At 37.6% G+C, this 27,829-nt stretch overlaps 1 protein-coding gene across 4 annotated transcripts; it reads left to right on the top strand.

The window, feature by feature from the left end:
• The first annotated feature begins 359 nt into the window (after positions 1 to 359).
• On the top strand, positions 360 to 26,789 carry SNX16 (sorting nexin 16). 4 transcript variants are annotated; one of them, XM_071421342.1, is made up of 8 exons: positions 360 to 462; positions 4,938 to 5,402; positions 9,529 to 9,615; positions 12,948 to 13,096; positions 17,678 to 17,747; positions 21,883 to 22,019; positions 24,902 to 25,018; positions 25,280 to 26,789. In XM_071421342.1, exons 2-8 carry the CDS (start codon positions 5,031 to 5,033, stop codon positions 25,383 to 25,385), a joined length of 1,038 nt encoding a protein of 345 aa, XP_071277443.1. In that variant the 5' UTR covers positions 360 to 462; positions 4,938 to 5,030; the 3' UTR covers positions 25,386 to 26,789. The 4 variants fall into 4 exon arrangements, with proteins under 4 accessions (XP_071277443.1, XP_071277446.1, XP_071277445.1 ...); XM_071421344.1 differs by lacking the exon at positions 360 to 462 and adding an exon at positions 552 to 1,096; XM_071421343.1 differs by lacking the exon at positions 360 to 462 and adding an exon at positions 1,563 to 1,889.
• The last annotated feature ends 1,040 nt before the right edge of the window (positions 26,790 to 27,829 follow it).

The raw sequence follows: 27,829 nt of genomic DNA, 5'->3' as shown, positions 1-27,829 counted from the left end.
TTTCACACGGCGCTCCCCAACCACTCCTGTCGCGCTGCCCCACACCCGCAACTCGTGGTTCAGCAGGGCTTTATGGCAGGGCTAGATGAAACCACACTAGGAGCCCGCAGAGGCTTTGGCTTTCCTGTGCCCTTTGTCAGAGGCCGGGGGCTTTCCTATGCCCAGGAACCGGGAATGCGGACACCCCAGCCCTCCCGCACCTCCCCTCCCTGAGCGCCGGCGCCACCACCCTCAGGGGGCGGCCGCACCCCACAGGACCACACCGCCACATACAGAACTACAAGCCCCACAATGCACCGCACCCACGCACCGGAAAGCGAAGCTCACAGTAGCCGGCGGGGCACGCCGGTCTTTGTAGTCCCTGCGCTGCCCCGTCCCTCCCGCCGCTCTGGGCAGGCCCCGCCCCCCGCACGGGGCGGGCCTGGCGGTGGCGCGGCGGAGTGGGGCGCGCGGCGGGAGCAGGTGAGTGGGGCTGCCGTGCAGGAGGGCGGGAGCGCCGGCACCGGGAATCAGGGGAGCGGGCAGGGAGGGACTGAGGCAGCGGGCAGCCCGTGGGGGAAGGTCGGGGGAGTGGAACCTCGCCGCTGCCCGTCCCACGCCCGACGAGAACGGCCCCCGACGTCTCCGTGCAGCTGTCGCAGCTCCCGCGCACCTGTGGGGAGGCGGCAACGGGCGGTGGCACTTCGCGGTTCGGTCCCTCTCGGGCGGGATGGCGGCTACGGAACCCCCCCGTTCCCCGGGGCGGGGCCTGGCCGCGCCTCCAGGTGTTTCCTCGGCCGGTTGCCGCAGCCGTGCGGAGGTACCGGGAGGGTTCCCCGGGCCTCGCTGGTATCACGGGCTCGGGGCCGCCCCTGGAGTTACGTAAAGCGGCGGCGGCGGCGGCGGCGCTCCCCGAGCGCGGCCCCTCAGCGGTGGGGCCGGCCGGTCTGGTTTGGTTCTGCTCGGGTTCAGAACCGCCAGAAGCGGCGCTCCCCGACGTGCGGAGTTTGCTGCGCGGTACCCGCGGCTGTTTCCAGATCAGACTCTTCGGGGCAGGAGTTACTCCTCTGTGTGTGAGGTGTGATAAATAGCCCCCCCATTTTGGGTGCATAAGCAGGTAAAAAATGTTGTTAGGTAACGTGGCTGAAGTCGGCACAGAATGATTATTTTACAAAATCATGAAAATTGTTTCTTTATATATTGTACTTGTTCTCTAGCTGACTTTCCTCAGTAGCACTTAAAACCTAAACATCAGAGATCAGCTTGTCTGCGTTGTCCAAACAGAGGCAGAATATATGTAACCAGATCACACATAGTATTGCATAGCTAAAAGTCTTAAAAATCCAATTACAGCTGTTAAGTACGGATTGTTTTGTTTCTAATCATTTATCCTGGAATCGTGTGGCTTATATCTTTCTCACTGAATATACAAGCCATTAGTTTAAAAAGGTTTGGAACTGCGATAGCTGCAAGCTGCAGGCAAACCCTTTTTAAGTGGTTTTATTACAGCCTATTTGCCTCTCCCGCAGAAAGGGAGGTGGCTGCTGTAAACACCAGGATAAGTTGGTGTCATGCTGCTCTTGTAGCATGTGACAGCCGGGTTCCCGGGACTGTCCTATCCTGTTTGAGATCTTGCAGTTCAGCCCTTCCAGCAAATGTTCTCTTCCTCTCCTTTCGTTCTTAACTCACACTTGGGAATCAAACTAAACAAAATACATGTCCCAAACAGGAAGCAAATTTCTTGCAGAAAGTCAAGTAAATATCTAGACAAGAAGGTGCAGTGTCTGGGGTATCTCCTAGGTGCTATGAGGGGTTTGCTGTTGAAGTTGGTGTGCTGCAATGATTCTGCTGGTTCTGTGCAGCTGGGGTAGGAGCAAACTGAGCACACAAACCTTCCTTGCTGCGCCGAGGTAAGTAGGGAGTGACATGGTTTGTCTAACAGGATTCTTTTTTTTTTTAATGCAATTGTTCTCAGTTCCTTCTATTGCATGAATTGGCAGTAAACTATATTAGTAGATAAGGCTGGATTCCTAGGGCTGTGACCCTTGTTTGAGCATTGTATTTTCTTCTAATATTTAGTAGCCTTCATAAAGTGCAGATTAATTTGATTTTAAACCCTGTTGTAAATATTTTACATACTAGGAAATTGTGATACTTCTACAGTTAAAGATGGATTTACGTATGTATTTAGGAATATATATGTGTTTGTGAGTCTGGTAATATTTTTGTATATTTCTTTCAACTTTTTTACAAAAAAATATTCAAGTTAAGTGAAGCCATGTGCTATTTGCTCACTTGACCTGACATTTCTGTTACTCAGAGATTACTTTCCTGTTACTTTTCAAAGTTAGAGGAATCTGTGTGACACAGGTAGCATCAGCCCCTTTTATTTGTCTGTGGGCATGTTTACTGTGTCAGATTGAGTCAAGAATGGCCTTCAGAAGAAAACAGTGTCATCATCACCTTTAATACTCATCGACTCACAATTTAGGATGGCCTTGCAGAGAACAAAAGAGACTAAACCAGAAAATGTACCCTGGGAGCAGGCTTAGTGTAGAACAGCTGCTAATATCCAGGCCGTGGTACCGAATTAGAGCTGGTCTGGAATGGAAGCTGCTGAAGCACATACAGTGCAGGTGTTGGCCTCTCAACACCAAGGGCTTTGTCCTCAGGGTGGGCTGTGTTGAGCTCTCTTGCTTGCCAAATTGGTGCAGCTGCTCAGAAATTTGTGTGCAGTCAAGAGTAATGTGTAGTAAGTAAACAGGCTCAAGATAGTGAGTTCTTGACTGGCATTTCACTTTAAAGGAAGAAGTTCTTCTAGGAAAGACTGTTCACAACTATTGTAACTGGTGAAAATGTCAATGTGGGGTTTTAGGTTTGGTTTGGTTCTTTTTATGAAGTGATGAACAGCACAAGGTTTTTTTGCATCTTAAAATTCCATGAACTCCTAGGTTAGGTTCAACAGATAGCCCCTGAGATGTGGGTTTATTTTCCACTCCAGGTTCACAGTCATGCAACAGAGGATAATCACTTTTTACATATAGATTGATTTTTTGCAGTCTAGATTCACTTAGGTTCTTCCTTTTACAGGAGTTTAATCCTATACCTCCCAATAACATAGCTGGGTGGGACATTGTTTAAAGGCATGCTTGTGCTGGTAGTAGTATGGAAGAGTCACTGAAGTGGCAAGCGGAAAAGTAGTTACCTTTTTTAGTGTTTCATTTAGATATTGTTCAGAGAATATGGGTATAGAAAATTTATCAGACAATGCTTCACACCTTGCATAAAGAAAAATCATTGCAGAGCTTATTGTTTGAGGCAGAAAATAGATTTTCTTACTGAGATGTGGGTGAAAAAAGGGATTTAGATCTGGTGTAGCTCCAGGAGAACATCTTGTCTCAGGACAGGTGTGACTTGCTTCTCTCACACAGAGTAAGGCTGAGGCAGGTCAGATGTCTGACACGTGGCTTCACTCCCACACCCAAGCACAGGACTGTACTGCAACAGAAGCTGCTGGATCCTTCAAATCCCATCCCTGACCAGCTGAGTGAGTCAGCAGGGGTTTATGATACTGAGTTCAGCTCCCTCAGATGCTGCTGAGTGTCCAGCCACATTCCACAGTGAAGCAGAGATATTCCCAAGAAATTATTGTCAGTTTGAAATTGTTCTCCTAGTCAAGTTAACTGAGTTTTCTGACAGACAGTGTGTGACAACTTCCTGAAGTAGCTGACTAAGTTTGTTTTTGCTTTACTCAAGGAATTTGTTCAAGAGAATTTTTCAGTCTTCCTCATGCCGGTTCATTTAAAATTTATGTCTCTATTCCTGTGCTCTAGTATTAATTTAGACCAAGACAGGGAAAGCATCACTTCATGCTCACAATGAGGAATCTCATTTGGTTTTACTGCAGTAGGTGATTGATTGTTTGATGTGAATCAGGTTGGCGGTTTCCCATTTCACAGCTTCCTGCAACCTCCTGGTTGATTAGTTTATTCCTGGCTAAATGGATCATGGCTCAAATCCTGTTAATCCAAAGAGATGGCATTTAATTTGCATCTTGTAAGAGCTCTTCTTTGGGTACTTTATTAAAATGAGGAGATGGTGCTTTTTTGGCAGTTTGATACTGCTGTCTTAATTTTACTTCCCTTTTTTTCCAGAAATGTATACACATGCACACAAAAGACTCATTTGAAATGCTTTTTTTGAAGAAAAAAATTTTTCATTTCTTTTTTTTTCTGTACACTTTTTTTTTCTATTTTAATCTTCTGGAATGGAAAACTACCTGCTGTAACAACCCTGCTTTTATTGTGCATGCTTGTAAAACTTAATTGCTGCAATTCAGACTCCAGAAAATGTGCACATTTTACATTGTGACAAATGTCTGTAGCATTATATACAACAGAGTTGTTTTGAAAAAATATTTTGCATTGGAAACAGATCCACTATACTTGAGTGAATGTGTAATATGCAAATATGTTTTCACCTGAGTTGTTTACTGTCATATCTTTTGATTCATGTCATGTATATTGTTGCCTGTGTGTTTGGCTTGCATAGTCTGCAGTGGATGTCTTACAGAACCAATTCTGAGAAAACCTTCTGTACTGTTTATATGAAACAGTCACTGAAACTACTTCTAATATGCCAGAAAAATTGCTGACTCTTTGGATAAAACCAAATAACACTTAATTCTTAAAGAACAAAAGGATTTTTCTCTTTTGTAATCTTGTTTACCTCTTTGCCATTTTAATAGCTGTGGAAGACAGAACACTTGTAAAGCTGTCTGTCAAATAGTTGAGGTATAACCTAAAAGCACCATTTTATATGAGCCAGATTCTTTGTGAAAGTGTTTTACCATCGATACTGCTATGTACCATCTCAGAGCTAATACAGATTTTTTCCCAAAGCTCTTAGTGGTGCTTTGACTTAAAAATGACAGCAATATTTTCTGTCCTTAATTGCAGGTACTGTTCCTGAAAACAAGAGCAGACATGGTTTACACAGCGAATGAAGCTTAAATTCCTGGACCAAAAACTGAGGGCTTGTTTTCATGAAGGATGGCAACACCATACGTTCCTGTTCCTATTCCTATTGGAAGTTCATCATCCAGCTTTACAAACAGAAACCAAAGAAGTTCTTCCTTTGGGAGCATTTCAACAAGTTCAAGCTCCTCAAAAGGACAGCTGGAGGACTCTACAGTTGATAGTTTTAAAAAGATGAGCATGCCTGACCAGATTGGTTCCACATCATCTGCATGCAGCAGTCCCCTTGTTAGGACTAAATTTACAGGTCTGGATACATCCATAGAATACAGTACTCAGCCTGTAGAAGAAATAGAGCAGAATGAAGATTCCAGGACCTGGGAAGATCGACCATCCACACCTACTATTCTGGGCTATGAGGTGATGGAGGAAAGGGCAAAATTCACTGTAAGTTTTGGGCATAGTAGAGTTGATCCTGTAATGACAAGATAGCAATTGAATGTGCTTTGCATTGTCTTTCATTAATTAATCCTGCAGTTCAGGGATGTTACCAGTTTAGCTTCAAAGTACTTCCTGACAGGAAAATACCATTCTTGTTATACAGGTGGGAAAATAGGGATTAGAAAGCAGTCTTTCCTGCAATTGTGTATGTAGAATAGAAGGAATTAATTCTGTTTCATGTATCAATTTCTGCTGGAAAAGTCAGGAACTCCTTGCAGCTACAATTCCTTATGAAATTGAGCTTGTGTAAGTTCTGTGTAATTAAACTTCTTAAGTAAAATGCAGTCTTCTATTTGGCATGAATGATAAGAAACCTTGATGTTAGCCCTTTGTAGTTATAAGTAACTTATAACATTTCTGTTAAAGTGCAAACATGTGGGTTTCAACTTCTTGCCCAGCTCAGTTTCTAGTAAGGGGAAATCTGTTCTGCAAACAGACTGGGAAGTTGCTTATGCCATATCTTGTGCCAGAAAAATAGCCTACCTGGTTTGTATTGATTTTTCTCAAAGTGCACTGTAGCTGGCAGTTCATTTTTTTTGCATGCCATAAGTATATCAGTGTACTTCCACATTTCTTTCTGTGCATGTTGTTGAAATATTTCTTTGAGTTTATACAATGGTGCTTGTGGGACTGATGGCTGTTTATTGCTGATTATTAATTATATTACTTAAGATGAAAAAATATTAATTAGAGATAAGGAGAAGGAAATAGTGGACAAGCTTTATTTTTCCTCCTGTTTTCTTATAGATTAGAGAAGTGCAAAATCTTTGACAGTTAAAATAGTAATGAAATCAAGATCTTTTAGCCAAAAGTTGCGTAATGATGCTTTTTAATTATTTGAGAATGATACCCTGTCTTTTCCTGAGATTTTCAGCTTCTAACATCTTCGTGCATGTTAGCATAAGAGAAGAGCAAAATTTTTTTCAGGGGTAAATTTAAAAAATGGTTTTAAATAATAACCTTCAAAACCAAAACAATAATTGATATTGTTATATGTACAAGGATTAGTCTGCAAATACCACAGAATCATTTAGGTTGGGAAGAACATCTAAGATCAAGTCCAGCCTTTGGTCACCCCCTTGACAACCAGATGATGGCACAAAGCGCCACATCCACTCATTTCTTGAGCACCTCCAGGGACGTTCACAACCTCCCTGGGCAGCTCATTGCAATGTTTAACCACCTTGTCCATGAAGGAATTCTTCCTGATGTTCAACCTGAACCTCCCCTGGCACAGCTTGAGGCCTCTTGCCCTGTCACTGGTTGTCTGGGAAAAGAGACTGACCCCCACCTGGCTACAGCCTCCTTTGAGGCGGTTGTAGGGAGCCTCCTTTTCTCCAGGAAAATGTCCCCAGCTCCCTCAGCCACTCCTCACATGACTTAGCCTCTAGACCTTTCATCAGCTTGTTGCCCTTCTTGTCTTTCTTGAAGACACTGCCAAGACATGATCCAGTGTGCCTGTAAGGTGTTCTGTATTAACAATGGCAACTTTCTCTCATGATTGTATGTGGAAGGCCAGGTCACAGTACAAGTGAAACATTCTTCCATTGTAAAATTCTTGGATCAATTTTTGCTCTTCCTGATTTCACTTCTATTGATGAGCTGGTTTCTGAAACCACACAATTAACTGTTTGTTTTCAGTTGCATGTTCTGCATGCAGTTTGCTCTTGTACCTTAAAGCCAGCAAGTAATTAGTCCTTAGAATTTGAGTTGCTTTTGCAGTGCTAAATCAGTGAGATTTAGAAGACAGCGGAAGACAGTGGAAAGCAAATTAAATCACTTGTAAAAGAGACGAGACTCAATTGCTGAATTCTTTTTTTACTGTTGGTTGCATCTCATAGTTTTCAAAAATAAGAATCTGATTTGGCTTAATGATGTCCAAGCTTCAGGAGTGAAATGTCAGTGCATGTTAGAGTACGTGGTTGCTGAAGCTTATGGGAGAGAAAACCTAGGCTGAAAAATATCTCCTTGTAAACATTTAGTCTTAAATGAATTTGAAGTCCTGGAATATTCAATTAGCACTCTTTTTCTTTTTTTAAAGCCAAGTAGAAATGATAATAAGATACTGAATCAGCCAGAGAATGTTGCCACATATGGGTATATTTTCATTGATGATTTTTATTTATAAAATAAAGCAATTCATGATTGCGTGCAATAAAATGAATTTGTTGAATTAATTTGTGATTTTTACCCCTGCTTGTATGAAGGAACTGAGAAGTTTTTTTGTAATATTCTAGTTCTTACTTGTTAATTGCAAACCTTAAAGAAAAGCCAAAAAACACCCAACCACCTTTTTTTGAACTCTGACAGGAAAACCAAATATGTTTGTTTCAGGTTGCCCATAATTTTGAGGCTATTTAATCACAAGTTGATTGCACTCCCTGTTACAGTTAAGTTCACTGTAATTGGTGAACTTTTTTTTTTAAAGTTATCTAATGTTCACTTGGAAATTATTCCTTTTTTTCTTATATACATGTTTAAATAATACTTTTGCAGAAGTTATAGTAGAATACAGAATAGAATACTGATTAGCAAGTAAATTTGCACGCATATTCCAAAGTTTCTTGTTCTGTGTTTTACTGTGTACTGGCAGAGTCGTCACAATTTTACATTTATTTATTAATTTCATTTATGAAAATAAAACTGCTTATACTTTTAGTATGACAGTAAAGTAATAAAATATTTGGATAAGCATTTAGACATAAAATGGAAGGCAGAAAAATTATATTTTAATGTTGGTCCTGTAAGCCAGTCCTGCAGCTTGAATTTTAAAAGCTAATAGCTTTTTCCTCTGTCACAGTCCATGACTTTCACAGATGATATGTCTTGAAAGTGAAATTGTGTTTAAAACATAGATAAGAGAAGTACTTGCTGAAAAATTGCTTTTGATTTGCACCATAGTTATCTGTAGTTTCTGTAATTATCTGGAACTTAATATATTGTGGAATACAAAATTGCTAGAAACAGTCTCAGACCTGTACAGAAGTTGGCTAGCACCAGGGTTATCACATGTTGGGACTGCAGTAAGAAAAATACACTTACCAGCTGAGACAACCTGCTGTGACAGCATGAAGTACTGGAGAAGATTTAAGTATGTAACAGATTAGAAAATGTTTTAAATAGAATTTGGTTAAATGAGGGATCATTTATCATTATGATTCTAAAAATACCTTTTTCTTTCTTGTATTATATTTTTTACATAAAGACTGGGGAAAATAACCCAGTACAATTGAAAGAGAGTACCTGTCTTTCCCTGTGTTGGAGAGAGTAAGGTTATGACATTGGACACTGTTTAATGTTTTCTAGTTGAAGTTGTATTGTTAGATTCATTGTGTTCAGATACTGGAATATTAATCCTCCTAGAAAGTAATTGTAGTGTTGTCATCATCATTATCATAATTGTTTTGTTTCTTTTTACCTTTGCTTTTAAATAGGAGTATGGTGCTGCTGTGCTGTTATCTTGCTAAATCTGATTCAAAGTATCCATTACTTCAGTTACACAGTGATTATATCATCGTTCTGGTGCATTTTTCTAGTGAAATCATATTTGCCTGGAAAGACTAAACCTAATGTTCAAGACAAATGCAATGGAGGATGTAATTTTATTCTGCATTGTTTCTCCTTGTGAAACAAGTCAGATGAGACATTTTGAAACAATATCACACACACAGTACCTGTGTTTCAAGATGATTAACAGTCATCTTAAAAATAGAGAGGCCTCCAGGATCAATGAGTGAAACTGTAATTTTGCAAAGGTTAAAGTAGATCACAGAAACACACTTCCCTTACTTTTTTGATAGCTGAGCCTTTTGTTCTGCTTGGCAATACATTCTTTCTTACAGGCAGAAATAGTTATATGTATTTAGGAGTTACAGGAACTCCGACCTTAAATTCTGAAATCAATTTAAACTCTTTGTACTGATAGTTGCTATTTGCATTTCTTTTACTCCAATTAAGATTTTTTTTATCCACAGGTTTTGTTTCATTAAGAAATAGAAGGTCATTTCAGCCTTCCAGACAATGCAGTGTGAAGTTTTGCACATTTTTCTTATATTTCTATCTTTCCACACAGGTATACAAAATACTGGTGAAAAGAAGTCCAGAGGAAAGCTGGGTGGTGTTCAGACGGTACACAGATTTCTCCAGGCTTAATGACAAGGTGAGAATTATAAACTGGTAAATTCTCAGCTATCTTACCTCACTTCTCTCATGTATTATATTTTTGTCACATCTTCTATTTTTTTCTGATTTTAATGCATATAAAACACATACTGTATTAATAACTGGAAAAATATGATTCCTCATTTTTTCAAAGATACATTAAACAGCTGATGTAAAGAAGATGTAACAGCTGATGTAAAGAAGATGTAACAGCTTCATCTGAAGCTGTTAGTATGCTTCAAACTTTATATTTATTCCCCCTTTATATGATAAAGGAATTAACTCTTGAATATTTATCCCCTGCATAGAAATAGAACTAGGTGCTTGTATTCTCTTGCAGGAATGATCCAGTAGTATTTAGTTCTTTTCTGTGTAACAAACTCTTGATTTTGTTCATCATAAAACTGAAGTTTCATGAACATAAATATGTTCTTTGTATCTCGGTCAGTCTTCAGTTGTTTTCAGTGTCTTCAAAGTTAAGAGTGAAATACTATATCACGTCTTTAAAGATGGAGGAAACACCAGATGAATAGGAATTCTGGGTCAACAACTTAATACTTTTAGAATACTTGAAAGGAAAAAATGCTTCTCTGAAAAGCACAGGTTTTTATGATTGGTAAATAGTGTTCAGCTATCAAAAGTAGAGAAACAATTGCCCTTTGCATTTCCAGTTCAACATGCTTTCTGCTAGAATGTTCTTTCATCTTTCAACATAAACCTTATTTCTTTACCCATTGTGAGGGATTTTTTTGTACAGGTTATCACTTGGGATTTGTGTGCCTGATCAATTAAGAGCTAAACTTAGCTGAAATTTTGAAAACGGACTTGAACTTAAAAATTTCTCTGTGTTCTTGGTTTGACTTATTTGAATATCTTCTAGGCTACCTTTGAAACACCAGTGGTGTCTAAAACTAAACTGGTAAATGTGAATTAGTTAAGAGGTTTCTTTCTGAAGCAATTCCTGTCTTAAGTATAGTCTGTCTTAAATTAAGGAATGTCTTGTTATTGGCAAAAGCCTGACTTCTTTTGAGACAATGATCTTGGCATTTCAACTCAGATTTTGGAAGTCAAGTCATACAGCAGTTTGCATTTTGAACAGCTGTGTCAGGTATAGGTCAAGAATTGGCTTACCTCCGTTGACTTAATGTGGCTGTCAGTGGTTTGAAAAATCAAAATGCTGAAATATCTATTAGAATAAATACTTAAATTTTTACTCATAAAGCCCTTAGTCTTTGCCATCAAATGTTTAGCAAAAATATTTGGCTTTTACCATTATTTCTAGGTATTAGTATTTCTGTTTAAAGGAAAAATCTCTATTTTTTAAGATTTGTGTCACTGTCAGAAGTTTTTTCACCTCTCAGTATGCATCCAAACCATTTACTCTTTGGTCTGTAAGACATTTTATAATGTAGAAATATCAGCTCTAGGAGCTTAAACATACCACCATTCAGGAAATAGTAGAGAATTACAAAATAGTAACATATTAATAGTTTGAAAACACATGATGAAATGGCCATGCTTAAGAACAAAGAAGTTCACCATTTCTCCTCCAGACTGTGACTCATGTGACGTGTAATGTGTCACATGGTGATGTAGGAAGGAGTAGGAAAGGTGCTGGATCCAAGCAAGCAATCATGGCCAGAATAAGTTGTCAGATCCATGGGTTTTCCTGCTGTGTCTGAGGAGCACTCAAGAAAGAATGCTCCAGGACTGTGCTGTTGAAAATTAGTCCACTGACAGCAGCTGGGTCTTACCTTCTTCATCCACAACAGGAATAATCTGTGGGTAGGTGTATTCCCTCCTTAGAATTAAGCAACGTGATCCATGTGAACAGACAAGTAAAAGTACCATTAAGCAAAATCTGTGTGGTTGTGCCATTTCCCAGCAATGGTTGTCTGCACTCTTCTGTACAACTAACAGGAACTCATTTTGTTACATTCAGTGGGTTCTGTCCTATTCAGATATATTCTTATATATATGAAATTAATGAGAGCTTGGTAGAAGATGAAGGAACTTTGGAGGACCAAATATAAAGATTTAAAGAAGGGTCTAATATCAAGATGAAATTCAGTAACAGAAAAACATACTTAAATAATTCAATTCAGAAATAAAGAGCAAGGCTTTGACAATAAACCATTCTGTAAATAAGGAACCAGAATTTATCATGGGCTATTTGAATAAACAATATTCGTGATGTTTAAAAAGCGCCTCATGCTGTGAAACAATAGTTACATAAGCAAAGGCGATCCATTAATGTGGTTCTTCCTTCTAAGTGTGTAGAGAGATTCTCATTGAAGTGCAGTATCTGTTGTAAATTTTCTAAAACTTAATCTGGTGAAAGAGCTGTCCATTAGAATTTTCCATCACTGCAACATTCATATTAATATAAGCAGTGTACGCTGAACGTCTCTGACAGAAGCTGGCTAGATCCTGTATTCAGAAAAAATGATGAAACAATTCTTGTGGCAGCTGAGATATCAAATTTTATAAAACCTATTTGCTTTTTCATGTTGGTTGTAAATCCTCTGCCAGATTTTTCTTTGTCAAGCATAACTTTGAAAAATTGTTTCTTATCAAAAAGTTAAAGTATTTTTTATTATCACACATATTAGAAGAATAATTGGCACTCTTGGAGAGGTTCATTGTTATATGCTTTCATTCACTTGTATGTTTTATTTCTGAATTCAAAGAAAAAATCTGGGTATTTCTGATGTCAACTATACCCCGTTGCTATTTAAGGAACTGAGAAATGCAGTTTCTACTAGGGGTTGAGCCATACTTGCATATTGAAATTTTATTATTCTGTGTGTAAAAAAAACTACTCTTTACAAGAAATATCTCATGTGTTGTAATTTATTCTTCTAGCCCCCCAAGAAAGACAAGTTGCAGAGTTGTACATCTCTAATGGGGTTTTATTCTATATATGTGTATATGTAGTAGTTTTTATCCCTGAGTACATTAAAAGAAATACCACTGAAATTATTTTTCATTGATACTTTTTTTTTACAGTTTTCTTATATGTACAGACTCAAAGGTTTTAAATAGCAGACTCAGACATTAAATAACAAAGCAAAGGTTTTCATTCCTATTTTTATGTGTTAAATTTGAGGAAAAATACAAAGCACTCTACTGCATAAGGCAGCAAGTGACAGAACTGTGTCCGCAATTTAAGTTGTAATTTTGATTTTCCTTATGGTTGAGACTTGTCTTGTGCTTGAACTTTACCAGAAGTCAGAAATGTCTTATAAATCTTGAGTAAAGTCAGTGCCTGTGGCAAAATTAGTATTTTTCTCAAATTTTTTCTTTTTTTGTCTTTAATTTCAATTCCAGCTAAAAGATATGTTTCCAGGCTTTCGGTTGGCCCTTCCGCCAAAGCGCTGGTTCAAGGATAATTACAATCCTGACTTCTTGGAAGATCGACAGCTGGGGTTGCAGGCATTCCTCCAGAACCTAGTAGCTCACAAAGATATTGCTAACTGGTAGGTGATTAACCTTTGCTTGTTCATTTGTGGCTTTATTTCTGTCCATACTCCTCTTATAGAACTCCTAGACTCCAGCAGTGTACCTTCAGGCAGTGTGGTGAGGGATTTCAGTAACATTAATGCTGTGCATTTGATCATTATGTCAATTAAGCAGTGTCCTTCTAAATTAGTCCCATCTTAGCATAAAAAAGTGGAACTGCAGTATTTTGTACAGGGATAACTAAAAGCTGTAATATTTAAAATGTTAGAATAATCCCGTGTTTATTCCTAAAATATTACTTCTCTGTCTTTAATGCAGAATTGATAATATTGTTAATTTATACTAGGCATGTTAGGCTTTCATAATGTAGAGTACCTACACTATTATGCAATTAGTTCTTAAAATGTGTATTAAACTAGAGGTTTTTATTGACATGACATGAAAGGAATTTACAGATTCCTGTACATAAGTAAATGTAAACCACAAATCAAAAAAGTCTCAATAGTTTAAAAAACATAATGTGTTTAGGCCAGCAAAGTGCAAAGATTTCTTTCAACAGTGTCTTTTTTTGTACAAAGTGGGAGATTCTTCCAAAGCAGGAAAATGAATAGAACGTAATTCTGACAAATGAACTGTAAAATAATTTTATTATGGACAAGAAGAGAATTTAAGTAAGTAACTTGCTAGGGGCAAAGCAGTTACTTTTAAAACCTTTGCCAGCATCAGAATTAAAAAAGATTTTAAGGTTGCTGTACTAGAGATTCTTTGAGGAATGAGTCTGAGAACCTGTCATCATCTGAAACTTCATTCAAAACAAAGAGTAAAAAATGTTCTAAAGCAAACCTAATTCCCTCAAGACTTTTAAAGGAACAAAATTTTAAAATTGCCAAGATGTGGTGTGGGACTGTGAGACCATATAGTGCTCATAGCTACTTAACTTTTTAGTAGAAGGGGTACTACTACATTTGACATGTTTTTATAAAGCATTTGACTGCTGAGTCTGGAAAATAGGGATTTGTACATCAGTCTGACTTTGGTACTGCTTGTAGTAAAAAAAAACAAAACCAATGTGGTAAGCAGGGAAATAAAAATGGTATAATGTCTTCTGTAGAGACAAACGAGTAGTTATGACAGGGCTCATATAAAATAGTTAAAAGACAAGGGGGAAAGGATTGATGGTAATTTAGGGGTGGTAGCAGTGGAATGTGTTAGATCGCAGTTGTGGACACTGATGTTCAGGACATTTTGAAATTATCTGGAGAATGGAATGAACAATGAGATCACAAACTATTGTAGAAGGATCCTGAGTACTGAGTGACTTACATCAATTTTTGTGTCTTGAAGTAGAAAGTGACAGTAAGTACACCCATACAGATTTATGAATGCAGCTGGTTTTGCAGCTTGGAAAATAACTATTGGTAATGATACCACTAGTTTTCTGAATCAGCTCAGTACTCAGCAATAGTCAAAAAGTTTCATTGAAATCATTAGAGGAACTTAAAAGGGGAAAAAGAAGTTACTGTTCTGGGAATCTGAACTGTCCTTCCACATAGTTCAGTGCCAGAACACAGCATTCCATCCCAAAGGAGGTGTCTGTTAGAGGTACAAAGAAAGCAAGGAAGAGCAGAGGAAGCTGCAGAAAAACTTCCCTGCAAGAACTGTTCTCTTTAGTCTGTTGTGTTAGGTGAGCAAACAGGGTGTGTGAAATCATCAAAGGGGAGAGGGAAGGTGAGTAAGGAATTTTAATATTTTGATGATTCATAGTCATCCTGGAGTATGTCATGCTGAGTGGCAAAGCTTTGTTGTGAGATGTCAGAGACAAAGCTTAATAGGTTTAAAAAAGAAATGGGGCTCAACTTATGAGTTTCTGTGTAAGTAGCTATTAAATATGATTATATGGGTGGGGTATGCAGCTGAGAAGTTTAAAAACTTCCTAATAATTAAATTGCATAATAATAGGTGTGCTAAAAAGAATCAATCTCATCCCTAAATGTAACTTCAGTTATGCTCCTGGAGACACACTAGTGAATAGAATGGACTTGCTTAAATAGATCTGAAGTCTTTGTGCTTCATATTGTTGCAGCTAGTTCAGCATTTCAGCTGGCTTGTTTGTATTCTTAGTGATGGACCATATTGGATACAATAGTGTTTGTCATAGTTTAAGGCAAAAAATTCCAAACTCAAACTTTTAGACTGTGTTGGTTATCAGATACAAAAAGGAATTAAAATGTTTGTGGAATCAGTTTGTCTTTTGGTTAATGAAGAGATGCTGAAATTTGGTTTCTAGAACTTTTGTCTGTGTGGGGCTCTGCATGAAGACAAAATTTTTTAATAAATTTTATAACCTATTGTTATGGTTCTAAGGTTTGGATCTGTGGAAGGTGTGAATTCTTCAAGAAGTGATTAAAATGAAGGAGATTTGACCATCTAATATATTTACCCACTTATCAGAGAATAAATTTACTATTAATGGGAATTAATACTTGTACCTCACATGAGCAGTGGTGAGCATTTCACCCTGTTTTTTTCCTTTAAAACTCACCATTTACTTCTCCAGTTTTGCAAGTAAGTCAAACTGCTTGAGTCAGACCTAAACCAAAAAAGCCTTTTTTCTTTGTAGAGAAGTCTGGTTTACTTCTCTTCATACTTTATGTACTGTATTCACAGTGGGAAATTTGCCCTTCAGGGATAGGAGACCTCATTTGGTATACCTACTTTTAATAAAACTACATTCACAAAGTATTTTAAAAATAAAATGGAGGATAATATATGCAGGTGGCTAAATTTTTGTGTTTTATAGACTTCTTCTCTTGTTTTATGTTGTATTGAAGATTCAGTGAAAGATCAAATTGAAGTCCACCCACAGAGTTAAATAGTGGTCAGGAAAATTTCATACAACTGGTGAAGTGGGTGAAAGAAGTTTAACCTGCTAAACAGAATCTGGCTTTATATAGATGACAGAGCTGTCCTGTCTCCACCCTGTGTAAGAAGCTTGGAAGGGAGGAACTCGGCCAGCTTGAAGTCAGTGATCCCATGTGCTGCACTGGCCCTTGCTGCCCTCCCTAGTGCTGGCACTGCTCCTCCCTGGAGAGGGATGGCAGCCAGCACGTGTGTACAGCAGCTCTGTCACAGGACAGAAAAGATCCCTGGGGTACTTTAAAGGCAGAATCTTCATTCATGAAGTGAAAGGAAGAGGTGTAACACATGGAGAGGAGAACAGGGTCAGAGCAGGCTCTCAGAGCAAAGCTAGGCTGTGAATAAATATTCATGCCATCAGGTGCCTATTTTAGGTAAAGAAACAACAAAGTAAATGTTCAGTGTATTTTAGATAAATGTTCTTTAGAGTCTTCTTAAAACTAAAAGTGATAGTATAATGAATGATTATTGTTTGAAGAAGTTTCTGCTCATTTTGGTTGCCAACCTGAAGCTGATTGATTAGGATGGTAGCTGGATGAAAGTTTCCTTTCTTGTGTTTGTGCTTTGTGAAAACCTCAAGTGCAGAGAATAAGTGGAAAGCAGAAAATTACTGCCTTTTGCCCTCACATTTTCCATGGGGCCCAGGTGGGAAGAAGAGACAGAAAATTAATTTTGGATTCCCATTTTTCATTTTTGTGCGCTCATTGCAGTAGGAGATGATTTAAAGATTTATAGGAGTGAGTGCAAGCACAGCATTGCTCCTAAGTTACTACTTGCTAATTAATCATGAATACAGTGTTCTAATTTGAGATTCCTTAAAGAAGAATGAATTGAACCGAACAGGAAAGTCTTAAAAAGGTGGCTGAAGGGACATGTTTGGAGATGTTTAGGAGTTCTGTGAAAAGTAATCTAAATTTGGAAGACAGAATGAGACAGATGCTTAAAATACTCTGTAGTAAACCACAGGATTACACCTACTTCTTTCTTCTGGTCTTTGCAAAACAACACACAGAGGGGGATGGTAACTGTTACACAAATCCAAATGGAATGCATTAGTTTGAAATGTGTATTCAGAGATGGCTATACAGTAGATCAATGGTACACTGTCTTCTATTCTTTTATAACTTTTTTATATAAAAATACACACTGTACATATATAAATTATATCATCTGTATATGTCAATGGATTATGATCTTAACAAAAGGGAGACAGCTGAACATGTTTCAGTGCTCATAGTTAAATCCCCTGATACTACCTGAAGGTATCTGCATATGACTTTTAACAGCATACTTTTCATCCATTGCATAATACTAATTTTATATTACTTACTTTTCTCCAGGAGAATTTTTCAAACTTCTTCAATACCAAAGTGATAAACTTGCCAATTGTCATGTAGCTACAAATTCAATGAAAATTTTTTAAAAATCATAAAAAATCATGTTTTAAAATTGCTTATTCATCCTCATAAGTTGCATTCTAAATACCGTCCCTGGTCAACACCTACAACTGCGACTTAATAGTTTGTTAACCATTTATTTGTTAATTGTTGTGAATACCTGGGAGTATATTTGAGGATGTAAATTTTGTGTCACTTAAAGAAATACCTCCATTTTGTAATCATTTTTAAGTGTTTTTGCTGGTTTTGTACTTCCAGTAATTCACTCTCTTTTATTTGGTAAAGCCTTGCAGTGAGAGAATTTCTTTGTCTGGATGATCCTCCGGGTCCTTTTGACAGTCTAGAAGAGAGCAGGGTAAGTAGGATAGAAAGAGAATGCAAAAAGCAGGTATTTTTTGAATATTGTAAGATCTGTATAATGATACAGAATGAAACACTTCTGTTTCTGTTCTTTCACAAAAATCACAAAATTATGTGTTTCTAGAATGGGTGAAATCTGATAAATGGTGCACACTGATTGTCTTTGACTGCTGTACTTCATCCCTATCCCATAATATAGCTTTGTTTTTGCCTTTTTTGGGTCATAGATGAAGTTTGCTTTGTAAAACTTATTCTATTCTCTTAGAAATAAATTTTAGTGACATGAAGAGCAGTATCAAGGTTGTCTAGAGCAGATGACCTTACTTTATAGAATAACTGTGTTTTCGAATTGTACATACATTGTTAGTCTTGCAGAAATTATGAATGTTAAATGATGCTCATTCAACTAAATTTATATTTGCCAGTTTGTTTTGTTTGCATGTTTGTAGGATTGCCTTGGTTCTTGTTACATTGCTATTGCATGTGAAAGATTTGGTATGTTTTTGTCACAAGCTCATATTTGATTTCCATACAATCCCTTTTCATCACTGATATTTAAGCTGATGATTTTTTTTAATTACCATAATTATTTGTTCGAATAATTTAAAAAATTTAAGTGCCTTCTTCATTGAAATTTCAGCTGTGCATGCTGTGGTGAAATCTGTGTTATTCTTCCACTGGAATTTAATCAAACCATTAAAATAGCTGTGCTGTTGTAGTTTTAGCTATTACCCATTTCTGTGAAGTTGTTGAGACAGCTGTTATAAAATTCTCCAAGAGATACCACACATTTATGGAGTGACTGGGGTTGAAAGGGACTTCTTGGATCACCTATTCCAGCCTTCCTGGCTCAAGTGAGGTCAGCTACTGCAGGTTGCTCAGGTCCATCTCCAGTCAGGTTTTTAATGTTCTACAGAGGAGACTTCACAGCCTTTCTGTCCAGCCTGCTCCAGTGGCTGACCACCAGCACAGCAAAAAGGTGCAGCCTTTCAGGTCTCATGGACATTAGTGTATCCATTTTGTTTAAGTGCTCCCTGATCTGCTCTTCCCCTACTGCAGCTGAGTTTGTCTTGACCTTCCTTCTGGCTGCAGGGAAAGAATTACTCAAGGCTGTTTTTTCCAATCAACTCAACAAGTCCGTGGTTTCCCATCTTTCTTTTGTTGATGATGCACTTGTAGAATTCTTTTTTTTGTTTCTTTTCACATGCCTTGCCAGATTCAGCTCCAGGTTGTCCTTCACTTTCATAATCCCGTCCCTGTAAGATTAGACAGCAGCCCTTATATTACTCCTGTGTCATCTCTCCATGCTTTCACCCCTAGTAGAGTTGCTTTTTATGTCTGAGCTCAGGAGACCCTTGCTCATCTACACAGGCCACCTGCAGCCTTTGCTTGTTAAGCTGTATTTACTGACCCTGCAGGTGGTGATCCTTAAATATCAGCTAGCTCTCCTGGACTGCTCTTAGCTCCAGGGTGTTTTCCCATGGATTCTTTTGTCCAAGCAGCTTTCTGAAGAAGTTTGAAGTTGGCTCAGCCTGAAATCCATGGTTGTGGCCATGCTTTTTGTCTTGCTTCTGATTGTTAGGAGAAATCCTAAATTCCTGCATACTAAAAGCATCTATATCCATCCTTACTGTTTGTTGCTTTTTTTTTTCTTTCCCTGAACTACCTTATACAGGAAAAGCACTGAGGTTCATGTACTTATTCCTGGAGTTCATTTTTAAAGATATCTCAAAACTTACTTCTGTTTTGCCTTTCTATTGCCATCCAAAGCATTGCAGAAAAAAAAATCTTCTGTTTTCCTGATAATGGAAAATATGGCTATCTTCTATTTGGTTTATGTCTATTCTGTTATCCCAAGGACTTGCCAAAACACATTTATCTTTTCCGGGTGAGAGATACAGGTACCTGCTCCATTAGAAGCTGATTAGGCCAAGAAATTTAATCACAGAAAAGTAGGCAAAATATTCACTAATCTTTTTTTTTGTCATATCCTTGGTAGTTGTTTCCACAGATCTTTTCTCAGCCATCTCTGTTTCATGATCTGAAGAAGGAAGCAAAGCTGTCTCCTGGTTGTCCTTTCAGAAATTCAGGAATAATTAGTCCAACCTGGGGTATTAAAACTGTTCCAGACTCCAGGTGTCCAGCTGTCTAAAGAACAAGACAGCTCATTACACACTGTTCCCTTTCTCAGCTTTGCTGCACTTTTCTGCTATTACAGCATCCTTCAGAATATATTGATATTTTCTTACCCTGTTTCAAACAGTGCCTGTGTTTGCTTGGACAGCTCATACCCAGATTGCAGATATCTCAATGAGTTTTTTCCAAAGGCTTTATTCAGTTCTCAGAACACTGAAACAGTTTTCAACACTTATGCAATATTTTTATCTATTTTATGTATAGGGTAATTTCCATGTGCGTACATCTAAAGGTTGAAATAATAAACTTAATTATATTCTTAAGGAAATAATGTCTAATTTTCAGTTAGGGTATCAGCAACCTTGAATATTTTTACCAAGAGCAGAAAAATTTACTTAATTGGCTTTGCTGAAATGGGATGACTGCTTAACCACAGTGATAGCTAAAGCAATCACTATAAATGCTGTGTCAAGAGTGAGTTGCATGACACATGCTCTTGGCTCTAGTAGATATGAATAAAGCTATTGCTTAACTCATGACTGGTCTTCAAGTGCCTGTCAACAAAGATAAATTTGCTATTTGAGTCAATAAAAAAAACTAAAATTCCATGGAAAAAAACCAGGGTTATTGAATTGAAAACTCCTCATTTCTTTGTATTGTATAATTACAGGAAAACTTAATATTTTAAAGATCATGAGTCTGCTTCAGTTAAAGCAAAGGATAGAATATTCTTGATGTTTGTAGCCTGTTTTAAAACTCTAGGACAAACAGTATCTTAACAGGATTATTCTTAACCGAGCTCATATTAAATGTTTATATTCAGCAGACTCTGAGTTAGTGGTTAGTTGCTGGTAATATCAAGCCAAGAAAGCCTCCCACGTGGGGCTCTTATTTATAGAGCACATGTAAATTATTAAATCAGAATTGCACATTACTGTTGGAAGGTTTGTGCTTTCCAGTAATAGATGAGGAGGCTCTGTGCCAGCTCTTCTGTCACTTCCTGCATTGGGAGGATGTTGCATTAGACACAGGCTCCTCACGTTGGGTTTTGTGATTGCTCACTGACAGATCCATCAGGCTGTGTGATACAGACATGCCATGCTCAGCAGGGGAGCCCAGCATATTTGTCATGGCTGAGTAGTTAGTGTTCACAGCATCCTATTAAACATTTTCAAAATATTTTTTTACTGGTCTTCTGATTGTCATGATTTCATATTTGTCACAGGTTTTGGGTACAGAACTGTACAGCTTTGTCTTGGGTAAGGAAAGAATATGCACTTAATCCAAATATTCTTCGCATCCTGGAAATATGTAGATACTTTGAAACTGACTTCCAAGTCATGTGGAAACAGAACTTATGAGGAGAAAAGGAAGCAGGGAGTTCAGTTTATGTTCCATATAGGCAAAAAGGTTCCAAATCAGAACCTACTCTTCTGGTGTCTCTCTCATTGTGAGACAAACAAACGATATTGATGGTGGTCATACAACTGACACCAAAATTGGAGGCAAGCATCAGCACTTCATTACTCTACAGTAAAATTCATACCTTTCCTCTGTGACTTCCCACAGACAGCAACACCAACTCCTTCCTCTCTCCATGACCTGCCAACCCACTCTTTTATAACACACATCCCTATTGGACACAGCTGCAACCTATTAAGGGCAAGGCTGCTTCTACTCTTTGGTAATTAGTACAGCTGCAACTCATCAGGGAGAGGCTGCCCACAGCACCATCTCCATTCTCTTATAATCCATTCTCCCACGTGATATGATTAAAGTATTTGCATTGCAGTTTAGCATAATAAATTCATCATTCAAAGCAGCATTATTAAGATAAGAAATTTTTTATTTACATAGCTTTTTAAGGTAATCAATCTGAAGACAAGCAGCTATAATACTGTTACAGGTTGATATTTCTAAGAGAAAAGTCAATAAAGGCAGTCCACTGAAGTTAAATAAGTTAAATTGAAGATGCACTTAAATTTGTCTTTTAGGCTTTCTGTGAAACTCTGGAGGAAACAAATTATCGCCTACAAAAAGAACTGCTTGAAAAACAAAGGGAGGTTGAATCACTGAAGAAATTATTAACAGAAAAGCAACTTCATATTGATGCTGTTGAAAGAAGAATTAGGTATGTAGAAATTTTAAGGGTTTTAGGAAGTTATCTCCATGAAAGCATTTTCTCTGTCTAGTCACAAGTACCAGTTTTAGCTGTATCTTGGAAACCATTTTCCCTGCATAACCACATACAAAGCAATATTTTCTGTAAGCTCTTTCTCATATGCTGGCTAAAAGCTATTTAGTACAAATGACTGAGAAGCTTGTCCTATCTTTTCCCTCTAAAGTAACTGTGATTGTTTCCTAATCCTTTAAATCCTGTAAAGATAGCGCAAGATTTTGTTCTGCTTTTGAAATGTTGAAAATGTAAAATGCCCTGCTAGAGATGAGTGGGAAAATTGCTTTGATTTGTAAAATTCTGTCTGTACTCAAAGCTTTGACAGAGCATAGTGATCAAGCAGTTGTATATCTATAATAGTTTAATTTTGTTCTGAATTGCTTGGAATGAGATGCTGCAGGTACCATTTAAATAGCATGGGAGATTGTCCACTTAAACCCAAGGGAAAGCAGTACATATCTGCTAAATTCTGTAACAGGAGCTGAGGAATTGATGTGCTATCCAGTGTCCCATTAGAGCTGCTGAGTCAGTACTGCAGTATTTCCTTAGCAAAAGAGTGAATTCCTATGGTCCCATTAGAACTTCACAGAACCATAGGATTATTTAGGAACCTTAAAGATCATCCAGTTTCTGCTAGACCAGGTAGTTCAAGGCCCCATACAACCTAGCCTTGAACACTTTCAGGGATAGAGCAGTCACTTGTCTGGGCAACTTGTTCCAGTGCCTCCGACCCTCATGGTAAAGAATCTCTTCCTAACATGAGATCAGGTGAAAAAAACATTCCCTCTGCATGTGTGTCAGACCGTGAAGGAGGCAGTGAAGAAATTTATTAAAAAAAAATTAAAATAACTTTTATTTTAATACTGGCTGGGTTGCTGAGTCCAGCATATCCAGGTTGACTAACAAATCACACCTTAAAATGTTTCAGGGAACTACCTTTGAAAAAGGCTTTAAATGCAATTATTATAGCTGACTGAAAATTCTGATCAGAATACCATATTCAGTTTGTTGCTTACTCCTGAAGGCAAGTAATTACATTTCAAAGATCCCTGTTTGATAACAAAGTTTTGACATGCTGCTGCCTTAAATAGTGAAATAGTCAGGAAAAGTTAAATAACTTGCATTTGGCTAAAACATCATGATAGGGACTTCTGTGTGCCAGTAAATAAAAAGGTTTGAATAGCAAACAGGGACTTGATATTTTAATGTTTTCCCTGAAGAGAGATTGTTTTTTAAATACTCAAACACACTGCTAATTTCCCAGACATATAAAATTAGTAAAAGACAGCCACATAGTGTCTGACGTCTTGATGAAAAATAACTTCTGTGACTTCTGTCTGTAAAAAAAAAAAAAAACCAAAAAAAAAACCAAGTTTTTTCAGTAAAGAACTTCAGCTTGTCTGATAGTAAATGAACCCAAAAGAAATGTGTCTGTCTTTGGCCTTGTTGAAGTAGAATTTTTATTTGATGGCCTAACAAGAATTAAGCACCTTATGCCTACACGCTCTAAAGGCCAGGTACCTACAATGGATGTGAGGCAGAAGGGGACAGCTAGACAAGTCCTGAGACTTGCAGGATTTTATGGTTTTTTCTGGATTTGGCTCAAACATAGGCTGGTAGTCATGTTACAGAATGCTGTTAAGCCTTTACATAAAATGCATGCATTAAAATAAAATAACAGTAGTTAGAGCAATTTTAAAAGGGAAAGAAATATAGTAGTATAACTTTAAACACAAAATGGATCACAAGCTTTTGTTTCCAATTCAATGCTAAATTGATGTATGATTTCCACATAGAGAATTGGTTTGGAAAAAAGGATTTCTTTGGTCAATCTATGTGACCATATTCCCATTTGTAGCTAAGCTAGCTGGACCATTATCTTGTGTTGCCATTAAGAAAAAAATTGTCTTTATCACTAATGGAAAAATGTATTGCTTTGAAACTTAGTATGTGGTTTTGTAAAGTTACAGTGAGAAACTTGAGAAACTATTGAAGAAATCTTCTTGTCATCCTCCTGTCTTCCTTTTGACTATATTTTGATTATAGTCCTTCTGCTGTTTAGGCAAGACATGTGTGGCTTAGTCTGAATGTAATTTTTTACCTTAAGTCATACACACTTCTCTGGGACTTGAATTTTGTGAAGTTACTAAATTGTCATGCAACCAGAGAATGATGAAATGGCCTGGGTTGGAAGGGACCTGAAAGAGGATCTAATTCCCAACCCCCTGCCATGAACAAGGACACCTTCCACTAGACCAGATTGCTCAGAGCTCCATCCAGCCTGGCCTTGAGCGCTTCAAGGGATGGGGCATCCTCAACTTCTCTGGGCAGCCCATTCCAGTGCCTCAGCACCATCACAATAAAGATTCTTTTCCCTAATATCCAATCTGAACCTACCCTCTTTCAGTTCAGAGCCATTCTCCCTTGGGGAAGAGTCCTGTCACTACAGGCTCTTGTAAAAAGTCTCTCTGCATCTTTCTTTTAGGTTCCTTTGAGGTACTGGAAGGCTGCAATTAGATCACCACAAAGCCTTCTCTTTTCCAGGCTGAACAATCCCAGTTCTCTGAGTCTTTCCTCATAGGAAAGGTTCTCCATCTCTCTAATCATCTTGGTGGCTCAGAGATGTAGAGGACTGAATATAGTTCAGGAATAAGCAGCTGGAGCAAATAAACTGTTTAAATAGTACTAGTCAAAGAAATGGGGCATGCAGGAGTGAGATTGAAAGGTTACTTTCAATCTTTTTGCAGAAACTGCCAGGGCTAAAATGAAACAAACAGTTCTTCAGTGACAAATGTTTGCTGTATGGATTGGTGGTACTCTGTTCTTATCTGTTGTAGGGATTTATCTTTAGGAAAAATGACTCGTCAAATGTCAGGAGAAGAAAGTGAGTGCAGTGGTGAGGTGGAGTCTTCTGCAGTAGAAGCAGACCAGGGTACCCTGGGTGAGGACAGCTGGTAAATACTATTATTTTACTTGTATTTTAGTTATTCTTAAAGTATGTGTTTTCAAATGTTTAGTCTTGCATTAAATCTGTGCAGCTGAGAAATTCAGCATTTTACTGCACCTCTCTGCTGCATTAAGCCCCTCAGGATAGATAATTTTAGATCTGGAATAAGAGATAAGTTAAAAAAGCTTTGTCAATGTTTTGTGTATTGTCTGCCTAAAATGGCTTTAGAAAATCATACCAGTTTCCATTTATTGATCTGTCTTTGCAGCTCAGACAAAGAGAACCATGAGCCATGCTGGAGTGGCTCTTTGGCTGGAAATTCTGTCCCAGAAATTGAAGTTGCTGAAGTAGCCTATACCACGGATGAAGAATAGCTGAGCAGCAGTGGCTGTTACCTGGGAAAGGTTCATGTTAAGGGTGTATCTGTGGGTAGCATCATAGAGGAGCTGTGAAGAATTCACAGCAAAGAGCAAGAATGCACAAATTGAATGTTTACATAAATCCTTACAAATTATTAATGTAAGAAATATATCCAGTGCTGCTTTGATTTCAGTTTTTATCTAGCCTTTATATATTTAATATATTGAAGTCTAATAAGGGCTAAAATCAGCTAAAGTTTAGATAGTGTATATACTCAATTTGGCTGACTTTCCTAGCAGAATGACAAAAGTTTCACAGTAAATCATGGAACACATCTAACTCATATGTCATATATTGCCACTGTTGTGACACATTTGATGTGTTCATCTGTTTGGTATTTGTGTTTTCTTATAGCCATAAAATAATGCTTGCTGAAGTGAAAATGGACTCATTTGTGTATAGGAATGGAGAATGTGTTTGTTTTACATTCTAAAGTTGAAGAAAGTTTCTCTGGAAGTTTTATGCAATGCAATAGGAGAACTTCCAGTACCAAGAGCAAAGTAGTTACACGATGGAATCATAGTTGGACATTGTAAAATGGTCATTTTTGCTGAAAGAACTGATCTGAGACCCCCAAAACACTGTGTATTTTCATCCCAAGATAGCATGCTGTAATACCTTTTGTTCAGTAATGCTGCTTTGAAAATCTGGGATACCTTTGTTATATACATGTAACACGTAACAACAAAATCTGTAAATTTGCCTTTTACTCAGAACACTACCTCTTACCACCTTGCTAATGCATTCATGTTTGTTTAAAAATATTCCAGATTATATGGAGGCTATTGAAAGACTTGTAAAGAAGCCATATTTTTTCCTGCACAGTTCATAACTAGATTGAATCTAGTCGCAGTGTATTTTTGTTTCAATATATTGTACACATGGGGATGTTGGTACCTATGTTGTATAGCCTATTTTTCAAAATGTATTAAGACAGGAGATGCACTTTATAATTAAGACTCCATTGTGCCAAGTTCAGTTGGCTAATTAGTTGAGAAATGGGAGTTGCAGTGAGAGGATTATGTAGTGCCTTTTTGTATTTTACTTGTTCATTACTGCAGAATTTTGTTACAGTGCTCTGGGTCAGTTCTGTGGAATCTTTGATACAGCATTTTTCTGTTCTTCCCTTATTTACTGAAAGTGCCTTGTTTTATTATGCTTTTCCAATAGAAAGAATGCTGTTTTGTTTTAATTTTTTTTTTCCCTATACCACCCACATTGTTGTTTAATGTTGTCAATATGCAATGTCTTTGTGCTGGAGTTTTCAAAGGGAGCTTTGTACTTCAGGCTATGCATACAATGACCTTTATGCAGAACTGTATAAACCTTCCTGGTGAAATAAAACTATGGACAAAACACCTGTCTTCTTTTTTGCATTGTAGAAAAAAACAAACATTTAATCCCTTGTCAAGTAGGATCAAATACTGCTAGAATGAGACATTTCTTACCTCAGAGATTTCCTGCACTTACTCAGCCTTGGTCTGAATCCTATTTTTACCAAAAGTTGTCTGCATGAAAATAAATGAGAATTCTGTGACACCAGAAACCTTACTGTACTTCTGTTGAAGGTAAAAGTAAAAAAGGAACTGATTTTTTTTTTTTTTTATATCCTACATAAATCCTCACAGATGTTGAGTGAACTCAATAAACTTCTGGCACATTATTGAAAATATATGAAATCTTGTGTCAGATGTCATTTATATATTTGAAAAGATTGAACTTTGTGTATTAAAATATTGTTAGGTTTCCAACTATAAAGATTTTTTTAAAAATTGAAAAGGTGCTTGGATCATACATGCCTGGGATTTCTTAAGTACAGGAAGTAAATCTGTAAATCTAGACATTAAAGAAAGCATTAATATAATTTACAGTATAGTAAATTATATATGAGATGGCAAAGGAATGAAAACCTCAAGATTTAAAAGATACTTTGCTAACCCAAAGTATTTAGTATCCTATGAACAGACATTTTGGTTTAGGGGGACCTTGTAACTAAACTGAGCTGGAAAAAGTGAATTTGTTCAGCGGCAGTGTGGTATCACTTCAGCTGTGTTACTGGTTAATGAATGGTTATCCTCCCTAAGGACATGCAGAATTTGAGGTGGGCAGCCCATTGTGGCCTTGAACATCTTGATCAAGGTTTATTCCAAGTCAATCCCATAGTGAAGTTTTTTCTGCTGCATAACTTGCATCCATTCTGGCACTATTTTCCTTGTGTTTCTTTCTTTTTTCACTCACTGCTGCAATTTCAGTACAGAAGAAGCCAAGTTTCCAATATTTCATTTGTAAGAATTGACAGTGGAGTTCTGTGCCCTGCTGAAAGTGCATAGAAATATTCAAACTGGAATTGTAGCAGTGAGCTAGTTACAAGAATAACAACCAGTAACAGGTTGTTCTT

Source organism: Agelaius tricolor, unplaced genomic scaffold (genome assembly GCF_023055355.1).
Source record: "Agelaius tricolor isolate 1412-34295 unplaced genomic scaffold, bAgeTri1.0.p SCAF_2, whole genome shotgun sequence".
NCBI lineage: Eukaryota > Metazoa > Chordata > Aves > Passeriformes > Icteridae > Agelaius > Agelaius tricolor.
The sequence above is the reverse complement of the archived record's forward strand: the minus strand, read 5'-3'. Positions and strand labels throughout refer to the sequence as shown.